Source organism: Hylaeus anthracinus, unplaced genomic scaffold (assembly GCF_026225885.1).
Source record: "Hylaeus anthracinus isolate JK02 unplaced genomic scaffold, UHH_iyHylAnth1.0_haploid 4, whole genome shotgun sequence".
NCBI lineage: Eukaryota > Metazoa > Arthropoda > Insecta > Hymenoptera > Colletidae > Hylaeus > Hylaeus anthracinus.
Genome location: NW_026535289.1, coordinates 12,467,348 through 12,482,318, shown reverse-complemented (window position 1 = coordinate 12,482,318; position 14,971 = coordinate 12,467,348). Strand labels below are relative to the sequence as shown.

Below are 14,971 nucleotides of genomic sequence, written 5' to 3'. Positions count from 1 at the left end.
CAGATTTATCTACAGGTTGATAAACGGTTAGAGTATCGGAGCAGGAGAACATTTAAATTTAATTTACATCTTTTTCGAATGTATCAGCACCGTACATATTGATATTTATCATGTATCTATTATGTTAAAAAAACGATAGATTAAATACAGTAGAAGATAGTCATGTTACACGTAATTTGGCTAGGCAATTGAATGGAGTATACGATAGTTTTACTAAATAATTTAGAACAAAAATTACAAAATATGTTATGACAATTATACAAATACAATTATCAATCGAACAACCATGATCGATAATTGAAACGGTAACGTAGAGGGTAGCACGAACGATGTTACCAACACAGAATGGACCAAGAACAGTTTGTTCCAGAGTTTATCACCGATGGCGCTGCGAAATAATTCATGATAACGAATAGGATATCTATCTACAAGGTTTGGCACTGTAGGGTAGAAGTATGTAGTTCACTTAGGTCTTAGATCTCCCACCTATTTTGTCAAAGCCTGCAGGATTTGGAACTGACAGTATAACAAAACAAAAATTTCGAGAATTGATGGCACTAATGTGATACCATAATGTAAATAAAAATAATAACCGAATGGTATTGGCGGAAATGTAAATTCAACTATTCTTGTAACCGTTTTCACTGTAATTACACGTGATAAATTGGTTACAATAAAAAGATGTGATCATGGCACTCTAGAAACTTAATTTTATACTTTTACATTGGTATCGAGCAGTCCTGCAAGCTCTAGGATAGAGCTCAATGAACAAAATTCGGTCTTATCCAGTCAGGGTCGGTTTTAGCAATATTGGCGGCCCGAGCAAGATTAACGTGGCGCCCCTTCAGGGGTATATACAGAGTGTCCCAAAAATGTTGTAATACCTTGAAAGGGGTGGTTTAGGAGGTGATTTGAAACAATTTTTTCCTTAGCGAAAATGTTGTCTGAGGCTTCGTTAAGGAGATATTAACAGAAAACCCCGACCAATCAGAGCGCGAGGATGCCGATGGAGCGGCCACGGAAGCGTAGGCTACGCACTCTGATTGGTCAGTGTTGTCCGTTAATATCTCCTCAACGAAACCTCGGACAATATTTTCGCTAAGGAAAAAGTTGTTTCAAATCACCTCTCGAACCACCCCTTTCAAGGTATTACAACATTTTTGGGACACTCTGTATATCGGTATATTCGTATACTAGTGACACCGGACTGCGACGCCCCCAAAAATCTGACGCCCCGGCAGTGATGGGCAAAATCCTAGACTTCGAATAAATCTGAAGTTTGCCGATATGTTTGTCCCGTTTCCTTCTTTCGAAAATATTCAAAAGAGGAAACGAGACAAACATATCAGCAAACTTCAGATTTATTCGAAGTTTAGAATTTTGCCCATCTCTGCGCCCCCCTTAACGCCGGCCCTGTATCCAGTCCTATCTAAAAGCATCGAGTGAGCAGCAGTGAGCAGCCCCTGGGTCCTATCGCTCCTATCCTATCTAAAAGCATTGAGTTGCATCGAGTGAGCAGCTCCTGGTTAGTGCTGCATTGACATACGCGGCAGAGAAGACACACGAATCCGAAATATGGCAAGTTCGTCAAGGTAAATTTTGTGGGAGTTTTATTCGAAACTTTTCGACTAACCCTAACGGCACTTGTCCTAGTGCTTTGTTTTTTAAAGTGATGTAACATAATATCGGATCGAATTAATCGGATGTGTAACAATCTCGTGCGTTACGGTTATGAAATCTGACAGTGTTTGTTTATTTTTGACACGATCGTCGATTAACTATCCGATCAAGTACATTTTGTTTCGGTACACTTAGGTTTACAGTGAGTAACTTTAATATTCGGATAGTTAATAATTTTTATTTTATTTTATAAATGTGTCTACGATGAAAAATGAAGTAATCGAAGTATATATCGAGTTAGAATATTGACCCTAATTAACAAAAATATAAAGTCTATGCATTGCACATTGTAAAGTAAATATAAAACAAAACGATGCGTAATGGCACTTTAATATTTGAACACTCGAGTGCATAGTTTTTTACCTGTAATATGAATTAATTCCAAAGTCTGATATATTTGTGAAAACAGTATTCGATATATGCACGTACTTGCATTAATATGTAGTATACACTTTCTTAGTTATTTCTTACAGACATGAAACAAACAAAGTTTGCTGTTATGCACATCCAGATGCACCGCTTATCGAAGACTATCGAGCTGGGGACCAAATTTGTTCAGAGTGTGGATTAGTTGTAGGAGACAGGTAAATACAGAGTGTAGAAAAATTTTATATTCTGAATTTTGAGATGACCTTAATTTTTTTTTTTTAATAGAGTTATAGATGTTGGTTCTGAATGGAGAACATTTAGTAATGAGAAGGCAGGTGTCGATCCATCGCGTGTCGGTGGGCCAGAAAATCCGCTTCTCAATGGTTCTGATTTATCCACCATGATAGGTCCAGGAACTGGAGCAGCTTCATTCGATGCTTTTGGTGCTTCAAAATATCAAAACAGACGTACGGTAAGCGTAATATTAGTTATTCCAAAGATATTTGTTGCTGTTATTGAATTAAGAGTTATATACAGATTATAATATTTACAGATGAGCAGTTCCGATAGAGCATTGATCAATGCGTTTCGTGAAATTAATGGAATGGCTGATCGTATCAATTTACCAAAAACCATTGTTGATAGAGCTAATAACTTATTTAAACAAGTACACGATGGTAAAAATTTGAAAGGCCGCGCGAACGATGCCATCGCCTCTGCTTGTTTGTACATAGCTTGCAGACAGGAAGGTGTTCCGCGTACTTTCAAAGAAATTTGCGCAGTTAGCAAAATCAGCAAGAAAGAAATCGGAAGATGTTTCAAACTGATCTTGAAAGCACTCGAAACTAGCGTGGATCTTATCACTACGGGAGACTTCATGTCCAGGTTCTGCTCTACTCTTGGTCTTCCAAATATGGTACAAAGAGCTGCTACGCACATCGCTAGGAAAGCTGTAGAAATTGATATTGTACCTGGAAGATCGCCAATTTCGGTAGCAGCTGCGGCTATATACATGGCTTCACAGGTACATAAAATTATGAAGTATTTTATGTACATAATTCTTACTGCATCATTGTTATTCAGGCTTCCGAAGATAAAAGATCTCAAAAGGAAATTGGCGACATCGCTGGTGTAGCAGACGTTACGATTAGACAGTCTTACAAATTAATGTATCCTCACGCAGGAAAGTTATTCCCAGAAGATTTCAGATTTGCAACGCCAATCGATCAATTACCGCAAATGTAAAGTTACCATGGAGCCTTACATTTTAATGTATATTTTATCACGTTAAAACAATAGTTATTTGTCCGAAAGTAATCATACATAAATAATCTAACCTTTATTTACATTATACATTCCTAAATGGTCTATGACATTGCTATTATCTAATTTATTACGCATTGAGTACACTCATTTGTTTTTTCTTTTTATTGTACTTGGTTCCTGAGTTATTGGTATTTAAAACAAGAATAGCTTGATAATCTATATGGTGTGGATAATCGTTAATTTAAGTTCACGTCTTCGAATGCTTTATTTAGTATGTTATTATTAAATAAAAAAAAATGTAGGATAAATAGGTAGGTATGTATTACCAACCATGTTAGGATCTCTCGAATACAAGGGTGAAACATTTGTACTACAATTTTTATATATTGTAATTATCAGAATGTTGACAACAGTGCGTACAGATATTATTCTCGTATTGTACAGATGAATAGATCGACAAAGTGGTTGTAAAATTTCAATACAAAAATACATTAAATTTCGAACCTTTATGTACAAGTAAATTAAGACGACTCGAGTTGATATTAAAAATTTTCTATCAACGTTTCTTAACGCAATGTAGCATAATATTTTTTTTTGTATTTGATTTCGAAGAAAATATATCGAAGATCGTATGTAAAGTGACGCATACTAGGCCTTAATATGAAAGTACCACATGATAAAATTTTATGATGAATTCTGTGATACTTTTATTAAACGATAACAATCGCATGTTTTCCGCTATTAGATTCGACTATAAGATCGAGAAACAACTTCGTTGAAGAATATGTAAACACTTTTTTTTTTCGATTAAAGACAATACTTTAAGAAACATACATATCCTAAGTTGTATATCATATGTTAATAAAAAGAATTGTTACGATTATTTGGATAAATCACTTTTATATTATTAATACCACAAAGCATTCAACCTTTATCGTAGGATACTATTCAAAAATATATATCGAATGTACGAATGTGTGTGTGTGTGTGTGTGTGTGTGTGTTAGCTATCATATTACCTAATGTCACTCAACCATCGTTATTCATGGTCAGTGATAAAGACAATAATCACTTCTAGAGATAAATAGTTAGCGCATCTGTAGTTATTTATGATAAATATTTTAATAAATTGCATCTAGAATTGTACGCGTTTTATCGAACTATGCGTAACATAACATAACCTATGAAGTAAGTGATTTATAGTACGCAAAGACGTTTGTTTATTTGCGTAGATGAAAAGAATAGCATTGTGAAGTTTAACATTTGGTTTTTATTATTTCTTCTGTAAATAATAAAAAATGAATTCAATACCTCCTACTAAACCTCCGAGAGGGATTAAGCCTACCAAAGAAACGGTAAGTTCTATCAATTTCTGTTTATGTATCTTTTTAATTCGACGTTCCTTGCAGAGTGGTTTACTAATTTCTGTGATTCGTGCTCTGTCAGCCAGCGAAACTAACGAACAACGAGAAATAGAGAAAGCTAAACTTGAGAAAGAATATAAAAAAAGCGATCAAAGGCTTGATGAGTTGGTATCATTACATGATCAAGATCTCACAGAAGTTATGCACGTAAGTCTATCGATCTGTAATATAAAATAATGATTGTTTTCATATGACAACAGTATCAATATTATTTTTCTTTACTATAGATATTCAGTGCTTTATCAGAGAAAGTTACAGCTTCCAGAGAGAAAATCCATGCGGTCAAAGAAAATTTGAATGCGTGCAAACAATTACTGAGATGCAAACGGGAGGAATTATTAAACTTATGGTTAGAAGGAATTGAACATAAACATGTTCTGCACCTCTTGAAAGATGTGTAAGTATGGACTTGTCTTGACAAAAAAAATGGCTGTTAATCAAATTATGGTTTCTGTTTTAAACTTTTTAGAACACCTGATTCGTGTAATCGAATGCTGCCTATAACGGATTCAGATGGATTATCGGTATCTACAACGTACAATACAGTGTCAGATTGATAATTACTGTATTTAGTGGCATATAGTTATGAATAAATTATAATTTAATTATTTTATATTTGTATGTATTAAGAAACAAATTAAGATCCAATAAAGATAAAAAATATATAAATGTATAAAGTAATATTTCAAGCGACAACAATTTAGCAAAATCCGTTTTACTTTGTCCATCATCATTTGCTATTTCATTTTTACCTGATTTGTATAATAATACTCTTCTTTTTTAAACTTTTAAATTATCACAGTTTCTCTTGTGGGTTCCCGGTATTTTAGCTCATATTAGTAGCCATCTAGCGGTGAACCCACCAAACTAATTAGGAGTATGGTCAGCGCTTCTATCGGGAAAACGCTCAAGCTTGTCCTCAATTAGTTCCTGCTTTCATTGCTAGATGGCGCTATTTTCAAAGTATTTACCGACCTGTTGGTAAGTTACCATCATGTCGGTAAATACACGCCATCTAGCGACATAAACAGGAACTAATCGAGGACAAACTTGGGCATTTTCCCGGTGGTGCGCTGTACGGAGGTCGGAATTTTAGTTACACCTATTCACCGCGAGATGGCTACTGAGTTGAACAAAATTTGAAAAATTCTCGCAAGAGTAAACAAAATGTTCGTATTTTTATAATTAATTTATGTTAAACATTAAGGTTAATCATTTTTACAGAGCGAAAATTGTCTCAAATAAGAAACTTCTTTTGTTTTAGAAAGTATACACTGTAACAGTCACAAACAATAAATATGAATATGTAAACTTCTCCACTTCTAAGAACTTTTCATTTAATGTATTATTATTCATTGTTCTTTAAATGTATTTGTATTTGCAATACTTTCTTTTATTTCTTTATCTAATTACATAGCAAAACTGTAATGCATGAGAGTTACTAGTTTGCTAGAGTTTATCTTGTATGAAATGTAGATTCGATTCAATTTATTTATTATCAATATTATTTTACTTGTCCAAGCAACAATAAAACATCATCTTCCACAAAATCAAGCATATATCAAATTATTTCACATAAGCGAAATTTATTCGTATTTTTTACGACTTCTCGTCTTGACGGGAATTGATTCGTGGTTACACGGTGCACGTGGTATTTCACCAAGGATACATTTTTTTATCATTTGTATTCACCAACTTGTGATAAGTGATTGCAAAGTACATGCATAATTACGCATTTCAACAATTCATTTTGTTGTAACCTGGGAACAGAGTACCGTCAAAACGATTATCGTAAGTGTAAACTAATGTAATATACTAAATAAAAGACATGACACGCTTGTTGCTTAGTAAAACGTCTTTTAATTTTCGTCCAACGCATACACCTCTATTCACAGACTATTTCTGAGGATATTATTATTTATAATCTCTGTTTGTTAATCATTTGCATTTGTGCTGCATAACGAGCTTGTTTTCGATATTAAACGCGATCAAACATTTCACACCCGTATCTCCCAATCGATATTTGTAATAATTGTTACAAGTTTGCCACAAAAAATCTGTTGACAAACAGGCTTTCCTTCTGTAGCAATCAGTGTTAAAGAACGACCATGTACAAATTTAAAGAGTCGTTGTATTGTTACAGGTAGAGATGGGAACGTTGGAATTAAAACAAACTTTGAGTGGTCATAGAGGAAGGGTGTGGAATGTTTGTTGGCATCCAAAGGGTACTTGCATAGCATCTTGCGGCGAAGACAAAACAATTATAATATGGGGACCGCAAGAACCAAAATGGGTTTCCAAAACTATCCTTACCGAAGGACATACAAGAACAATTAGAGAAATAGCATGGTCTCCTTGTGGGAATTACATAGCTTCTGCTAGTTTTGACGCGACCACAGCTGTGTGGGACAAAAAGTCAGGACAATTTGAATGTAACGCGACCTTAGAGGGTCATGAGAACGAAGTGAAAAGTGTTAGTTGGTCCTGCAGCGGGCAATTGTTGGCTACATGCAGTAGAGACAAATCTGTTTGGATATGGGAAGTGAACGAGGATGAATATGAGTGTGCTGCTGTTATCAATGCTCATACTCAAGATGTGAAGAAGGTAAGTAGGTATTATGTAGTAATTATAATTGTGATGTTAACTATGCATTAACTACATTGAAAATAACAGAAGTGTAATAAAATAGATTTAAACTACTAATATTGTATGGTTGATCAATTGCATTGTCTATAGGTAAGATGGCATCCTACAGAAGAAATCGTGGCATCCGCCAGTTACGACAATACGGCGAAGATATTCAAAGAGGATGCAGCGGATAACGACTGGTCGTGCGTGGCAACATTATCTTCTCATACATCTACAGTTTGGAGTCTCTCGTGGGATAATACTGGGACTAGGATAGCGACTTGTAGCGATGATCAAACAGTGAAAATATGGCAGGAGTATAAACCTGGCAATGATCTCGGTATCGCTACACCAAACAACGAACCGACTTGGAAATGTGTATGCACGTTATCTGGTTATCACACAAGAGCAGTTTACGATATCGATTGGTGCAAAACGACCGGCTTAATAGTAACTGCGTGTGGCGATGACATAATTAGAATATTTAAAGAGGATAGCGATTCTACTATTCATCAATCATCTTTTACAATGGTTTGTTCTATGGAAACTGCCCACACGCAAGACGTGAATTGCGTACAGTGGAATCCTACAACCCCTGGACAGCTTGCATCGGCGAGTGACGATGGATTAGTGAAAATTTGGTTTTATAACGAATAATATAAATAGAGTTTTATGTAATTATATTTTGTAATAATAAATATATTTAAAAGAATGGAAGTTCATTTTACTAGAATCTAATACCTTCTTAGCACGAAATGCAATATAACCGCTGGTTAAATCTATGTCTATGTTGAACTGTATCTGATTTTAGGTTTACATAAATGTTTAGGCATTTCACTGGATTGGCGCGTGGCTACAAAAGTTTAAGTTATACCATAGCGAAAGATTACTACATCCTGCGTAAAATGAGCGGAGTAAATCCTAATACAGCTGGGATTCCTCTGACACAAGTTTTAGACGCGTTGAAAACGTTTGCTGATCTACCCCTCGCAGCATCATGGGATAACGTGGGACTGCTCGTCGAACCTACGGAAGAAAAACTGATCTCGCATATACTTTTAACGAACGATCTAACCGAAGATGTGATGCACGAAGCCTTAAATTTAAAAATTGACATGATCGTTACGTATCATCCGTTGATATTCGCACCAATGAAGTCTGTAACAACTCGATCGTGGAAGGTAAGAAATAAATTTACGAGAAAGTACCGAAAGGTTTTTATGAAATTGTTTCCTTTGTAGGAGAGAATCGTGGCCAAATGTTTAGAAAACAAAATAGCTGTGTATTCACCGCATACCACTTTCGATTCGGTAAAAGGTGGCGTAAACGATTGGTTGGCATCGGCATTCAAACATGGTAAATTTAAAACGATAAGTTCTCTAGAGTTTTTTTAATCGCTTTGTAATTAATGATATCCTGTGATACAAGTACTTAGCAGTAGCAAACCGATAGAAGCGAATGAAACCAATAGCGAGTATGGTTTCGGACGATTCTGCACTTTGAAAAAGAAAATCGCTATCGAGCAAGCTGTGGAATTGGTGAAAGAGCTCACCGGCTTGGAACACGTGAGATTGGCGCGTGCTCGTCAAACAGGTATCGAGTTACATTTTCTCTTTTTTTTTTTTTTCAAGCGAATTTGAAATATTGACATTTTATTTGCACTCCAGATGGTTTGATCAGCACTGTTGCAATTTGCGCTGGGTCTGGGGCAACCGTTTTGAAGGATCAGTCCGCCGATCTGTACCTCACAGGGGAGATGTTGCACCACGATGTCCTCGATGCGGTACACAAGGGAGTCAACGTCATATTAACGAACCATTCCGATTCCGAGCGTGGTTTTCTAAAATCGTTTTCTTGCACCTTGCATGATATGCTAAACAAATCTGTGAAAGTGAGCGTATCCTTAAGGGACGCGGATCCTCTGAAAACTGTTTAATTACACGAGTAAAAGGTGAGACCAGTTACCATTAACGAGGGATGAAATTTTTGGTTGTCGTATGTGATAAAATTTTATTATTAATATTATAAATTATTCTGTCCGGTTTACGGATTGACCATTTTTATTTCAATCCGGTAAAAGGTGATCGGAGAAATATTGGGAAGTAAATACATAAAAGAATTTCAGCTACAACAGAAACAGCATTTTACACAGGTTTTGGTATAACGAGATCTTACACTAACTCGCAATTAATCTATGAACATGTGTAACCGTTAGAATTTATTCCTTTATTTTGATTAATGAAATCTTGGTTCGTCATTCGCCCGTTTTCCATTGCTCCAATTGTTTTCCCATTCACTCGTTATTCACTCATGGCGGTTACAAGGAAAACCAGACTTCGACGACGCTTCGTTGAAAACTTATCTAAATAAAATAACAACAGTCGTTATTCTGGTCCGATTGGAACGATTTCAATTTAGGTCCACGCGTCCAATTTTGGTATCTCAATGCATCTTTTGAGCTCGACTCGTGTTTTTGCTCGTCGACAGATAAAAAATTATTCGCTCGGTAGCAGCCACGGTAAATGTAATCTGACTTACAAGTATTATACAACGTAGGTATAGTTAGTACAACTCTAACAACTCGTTTCTCGCATTATTTTTACGATGCTGTGTGTGAACACCGACAACGAAATGCGTAATATACGATGAACACTTTATAAATTGCGTTTTGTTCTACGTCACCGTTCACGGTGTGGAAGTATACCCTGAGCTCGGATGCCCAAAATTGTGGATCGTGTCAGCCGTTTACTCTGTGCTGGGATAGTTCGGTATACCTTTCGTAAATAATTCCATATGATCCTAGCATGAACGTAGCCCAGTATACATTTTTCAATTTTCTCGAAGAGACGGTTCTTTCGTTTTAGATTTAGATACATATTCGGTTGTCCGGAAAGTCCATGTCGATTTTTGGTAGGTGGTACAGGCCTGAATACATTGAAGTGGTTGAAAACAAATAACATGTATACGTCCCTTAACACGTTGACCGGCAAACGAATATTCTTAAAAATTTCTGCTAATATTAAATATTATTTAGACTACTGAAATCTATGTGATCAAACATTTATCGTGGTATTTATTTTTCTAACTACATCAGAATTCATGAATTTCATTTAAATTCATCTCCTTTGATGTCAACTTTTCAGAATTAATCTTTTTAGTTGTTGAGTGAAACCCATACATGGGTGACATGGCAATCTACATCCCTTAAAATGTGAAAAGGTTGTGGAACAAAATGGCACCTATGTAATTCAATAAATGTATATTAAAATTCAAACGTGTTTTTGAATTTTTCTTAGAAATTGCCACGAACTTTCTGGACAACCTAATAGTCGCGTAGTATTAGTAGACGAAACAAATTAACAGAAGAAAAAGAACGGATTGCTGTGCTTTTTCTCGATGTCAACGTCACGTCAGGGCCGGCTTAAGGACACGCGACTCCTTTAGGCCATAGTGGTTAACACTGGAACTACCAAGCAAGGGTTGAAAGGTTGTTAAATAAAGTATATACAAATTTTCTTGTGGGTCTTATATTTGAAAGAATTGGGTTACCCTCTTAAATCAACGTTCGTCCGATCCCAACGCCAGCCCTGAATCTTGCCCTGTGTCTACTTGCGTTTCCCGCGCGAAATATATTGTTTATTTCCATCCAGAAACCGCGACTCGCTGGACATCCAGATCGAATTTGAAGATAATCCAGATTTATTTGGTTTCCCCCTAATCCGAACTCTCAATTTACGCGGTGGAAGACCATTTTCACGCCCCTGGCGTTCATCCCTAACGCAACCAACCGAATTTCTGCCACTCCTTTCGCTTTAAACTTTAACATAGCCTACATACCGTAACGGTAAACGCCGCGATAACGGAACGATTAAAAATCTTATTTGTTTCTCAACGATAATTCGTACGTTTCCTTTGGCAAGCACAATGTATTGTCTTAAAACCACAACACAGCAAATAAAATGATACTCTCCCCTTTGTTCCAGTATCGAACCATACGTTTCAACGAACTATTATATTATTATTTTTTTCGTTTTACCATCGATTGCTTTTTTTATATAGGGTGTCTTAGAATCAAGATCGAACCGCTCCAATACGTTTCACGCGTAGAAACACGACGGAAGCGAACGTAGGACCAGCGATGCTTTATTAGAAAGTTACAGCGAAAACATACGCGTGGGGAATAGGATCGGTCGAATGAAGCGATGAAGTTGACTCGGATCAAAAAATCTTTTTCGTTACAACAATTTAATAAAGCACTATCGTAGTACGTTCCACGAGACGATGAAGCGGTTAATGATAAACGAACAAAAAGCGCTGTAGGTCGTTTCTCTCCGTAATCTATAACTACGGTAAAATTTTGAAATTTGAATCACGTCGGAAGCTCTAGGTTACATCCAACCTTATCGTCTCGTGGAATGCGTTATGGATCTACGGTTATGCAACATTTCATTCTTATTTCTAGCCATAAAATATATTGCCGCCGTTTGATCGTTCAATCGTAGAACACCCTGTACAATGTTATCTCTTATTTTATTCGTTACAACAGACTACTATTCTTATAATACATTCAGCACTCGATCGTGCCGCAGTCTGGTCCAATTCCACCGTCATCGTTTTATATTCTTTCTTCTTTCATCGCGGATCCCCCTTCTCTCTCTCTATATATATATATATATTGTATATATAGTATATATAGTATATATAGTATATATATATAGTATATATATATACTTTATACTATATACTTTATATATACTATATACTATATACTTTTTTTTCTTATCTCCTTCGAACTACAACGCAGCAAGGATCACTTTACCGTCCTATTTCTCACCGATGTCTCTCTTCCCCGCGACGCGTATTTTTCACGACGGCTGTGACTTCTCGTTAGCCGTAGAGGCACAGTTCCCCGTCGGCTAATCGGTTTTCGGAAAGCAGCTACCACTGACGACGCAATTTAATCTGAAAACGTCAGAAACGGACACGCAACTATTAGAGATATACAGTCTGGGTCGCGAAACTTTTTCAAGCAGTGCTCCTCGATCTATAGATCGTGGGGAAAAACGTGAGATCTAGAGAAAAAATTGTATCGACACGTTGATATGGGCGACGGGGACTTTCATTAAGGAATTAAAAAATTAATTCTTAGGATGGAGAGAATTCGTGAATTTTGATCGGGTTCGTAAAACTAAATGTTACGCAAACGTGAGAACGTATGCATTAGGGGTACCGGAAAGTAATGTCGTTGTTTTTCTTTTTTTTACATTAAATTCAAACACATAAATCTAAACAAGTATTTATTTTTAATCGAGTATGTAATCGGACTCGTTATCAACAACCTTTTGCTATCTGGTGTGCGTATTTTTAATACCTGATCGATAAAAATCAATTGGTACACAACGAGCCGATAGACGATAAACAAGTATTGCCACTCGCAGAAACGATATTACTTTCTGGTCTCCCTGATACACATAGTTTCCAATTGTATTGGGTTGTCCGGAAAAAGTCCATGCCGATTTTTGGTAGGTGGTACAGGTCCGAATATATCGAAGTGGTTGAAAACAAATAACATCGGTGCATCCCTTAAAAGGTGGAAAGGTCGTGAAACGAAATGGTATATATATTTTTGTATAAATATTAGTTTGTCTGGAAAGTCCATGCCGATTTTTGGTAAGTGGTACAGGTCCGAATATATCGAAGTGGTTGAAAACAAATAACGTGGGTGCATCCCTTGAAAGATGGAAAGGTCGTGGAACAAAATGGCACGTATGTAATTCAACAAATATATATATATACATATTAAAATTCAAACGTGTTTTCGAACGTTTCTTAGAAATTGCCACGAATTTTCTGGACAACCTAATACAAAAAGAAAATCTGGCACTGAAACTGCAAAGATGAAAATAGCAACAATTATCATTCGTCGATTAGTTCTGTTTTAATTGTTATAGGTGAGATTACCGAAGAATGTCTAGAATGAATGTATTCGTGATCCCACGGAACGTTCGTTCAATAGCGATGGTTGAGGAAAGCCAGCAGGGTTGTCGAGATCATTACGAAGGGTAGATTCGCCAGCCTTAGTTGACCACCGTGTTGCATGGCTGCTGGATGTTCCCCTGCGGATCAATGATTAAAATTCAAATTGAATTCCGTCGTGGCATCCGTCGTCTTATTGGAATTGTTTCCCTGGTACCCGGCGGGTATACCGGGTGGTCCAGTAACGACTGCCGCGTTAACTACTACGTTGATAATCTGCTACACGAACTTTTTCTATAAATAGAATATAACGAAACTTTGAAAACGATTCGCTATATAGTTTGTTCGTAAAGAATTTCTGAACGTAACAGCCCTTTTTGGAGGGGGGTAGTTGCAGTGTCGTGGAACCCCTTAAGGTGGCAACCGGTCGGTGGACCATCCTGTATATCGATTTTATGATAAACCCATGCGCCAGAGACGCCGACAGACGTTTATCTTTCTCTGTCAGACATATCCTTCTCCACCCATCTCTCGCCTACACCCCCTCCCCCCTCCCTCTAAACCCGAATTCTACTTTCCAGGGCTACCGTGGGGCATGGTTTTGCTGGGCGGTGCAACAATGGCCGAGGCACCCCGCCCCCCCCCCCCCCGTTGCACCACGAGAAATCTCTTTAATTACTCTTCTCGCTCGGTTGAATGGTTTTTGCTAAGACTGTTATCTCCTGCCAAGAGAGCGATCGGATTCATTCGTTTTGTAAACGGGGCCGTGGCCCACCCCTCTCGCCGACCTCCATCCCCCTCGCCGTCATCCCTTCGCCAAACCCTCGCGAAAACGCACCCAGTCGAGGCGTGTTATGAAATACTGCCGCGCTTTTTTCTTTTAACTCGGGGGTGGTTGTGCGGGCGGCGGCGAAACCGAGGGAGAGACGAAGAGGACGGGAGAGGAGAGCTCGGCAGTTTTGTAGAGAAACACGATTACGACAACGAAGCAGTTTTTAACGAGAATTCATTAGCGAACCAGTTAATAGAAAACTCGCGAAATCTCACCCTCGCCTCGGCGAACTTTCTTCCCCTCTTGCACACTCCCTCCTTCCGTTCGGCAAGTATTTGTTAATTCGACTTTTCTCGGATAATCTCACGGCGCGACATCCCCCATCCCCGGGACCCCGACCCCGCGCCATCGAACGGGAGGAAAAATTGAAATCACGTTGAACGCGATGCGACGCGGAGCTCCGTCGATGCGGATTAATGAAATTTTCTGACCAATTTGCGACCGATGGGATGTAGATATATATATATATATATATTTTTTTTTTTAATTATACGGCTTTGGTGTACTCGTTAGGTTAAATAACGTAATCGCGTGGGAACGAAAAATGTCCCCTCGATCGGTGAACGAAAGTGATTTTTACTCGTGGCGATTTCTCTCGATCATATTTTATTGATTTCTCTTTATTAACACGTTCACTGCCAGGTTACGTAATCAAACATTGAATAGTGGTATTTGTGTCTGTAACTTCATCGAAATTCATGAAGTTCGTTTAAATTCATTTCCTTTGATGCTCGACTTTCAGAATTCATTTTTTCAGTTCTTCGGCGAAAGAGAATTGTCATTCGTACAGTCAGTG

General features: G+C 37.4%; 4 protein-coding genes across 7 annotated transcripts in view; 3 read left to right on the top strand and 1 right to left on the bottom strand.

The window, feature by feature from the left end:
- The first annotated feature begins 1,431 nt into the window (after nt 1–1,431).
- On the top strand, nt 1,432–4,208 carry LOC128894671 (transcription initiation factor IIB). Its single transcript, XM_054156578.1, has 5 exons — nt 1,432–1,592; nt 2,154–2,264; nt 2,335–2,521; nt 2,603–3,073; nt 3,133–4,208. Exons 1-5 carry the CDS (start codon nt 1,576–1,578, stop codon nt 3,292–3,294), a joined length of 948 nt encoding a protein of 315 aa, XP_054012553.1. The 5' UTR covers nt 1,432–1,575; the 3' UTR covers nt 3,295–4,208.
- A 117-nt stretch (nt 4,209–4,325) lies between these two features.
- On the top strand, nt 4,326–5,351 carry LOC128894685 (exocyst complex component 4). Its single transcript, XM_054156600.1, has 4 exons — nt 4,326–4,669; nt 4,724–4,885; nt 4,966–5,135; nt 5,208–5,351. Exons 1-4 carry the CDS (start codon nt 4,613–4,615, stop codon nt 5,293–5,295), a joined length of 477 nt encoding a protein of 158 aa, XP_054012575.1. The 5' UTR covers nt 4,326–4,612; the 3' UTR covers nt 5,296–5,351.
- An 819-nt stretch (nt 5,352–6,170) lies between these two features.
- Nucleotides 6,171–10,882, top strand: LOC128894667 (probable cytosolic iron-sulfur protein assembly protein Ciao1). Of its 4 annotated transcripts, XM_054156572.1 has the most exons (6): nt 6,191–6,529; nt 8,179–8,548; nt 8,609–8,723; nt 8,796–8,960; nt 9,035–9,318; nt 10,664–10,882. In XM_054156572.1, the coding sequence occupies exons 2-5, from the start codon at nt 8,189–8,191 to the stop codon at nt 9,301–9,303; spliced, it is 909 nt and encodes a 302-aa protein (XP_054012547.1). In that variant the 5' UTR covers nt 6,191–6,529; nt 8,179–8,188; the 3' UTR covers nt 9,304–9,318; nt 10,664–10,882. The 4 variants fall into 4 exon arrangements, with proteins under 4 accessions (XP_054012545.1, XP_054012547.1, XP_054012548.1 ...); XM_054156573.1 differs by having other exon boundaries at nt 6,195–6,529; nt 8,197–8,548; nt 9,035–10,882; XM_054156571.1 differs by having other exon boundaries at nt 6,195–6,529; nt 9,035–10,882.
- Nucleotides 10,883–12,130: 1,248 nt separating this feature from the next.
- The window catches only part of LOC128894676 (lachesin-like), a 45,222-nt gene continuing 42,381 nt past the window's right edge, over nt 12,131–14,971 (bottom strand). Inside the window, exons 6-7 of the mRNA XM_054156589.1 lie at nt 13,329–13,483; nt 12,131–12,329 (exon numbers count right to left, since the gene is read on the bottom strand). Coding sequence (XP_054012564.1) covers nt 13,377–13,483 — 107 coding nt within the window. The 3' untranslated portion in view covers nt 12,131–12,329; nt 13,329–13,376. The remainder of the gene's footprint in view (nt 12,330–13,328; nt 13,484–14,971) is intronic.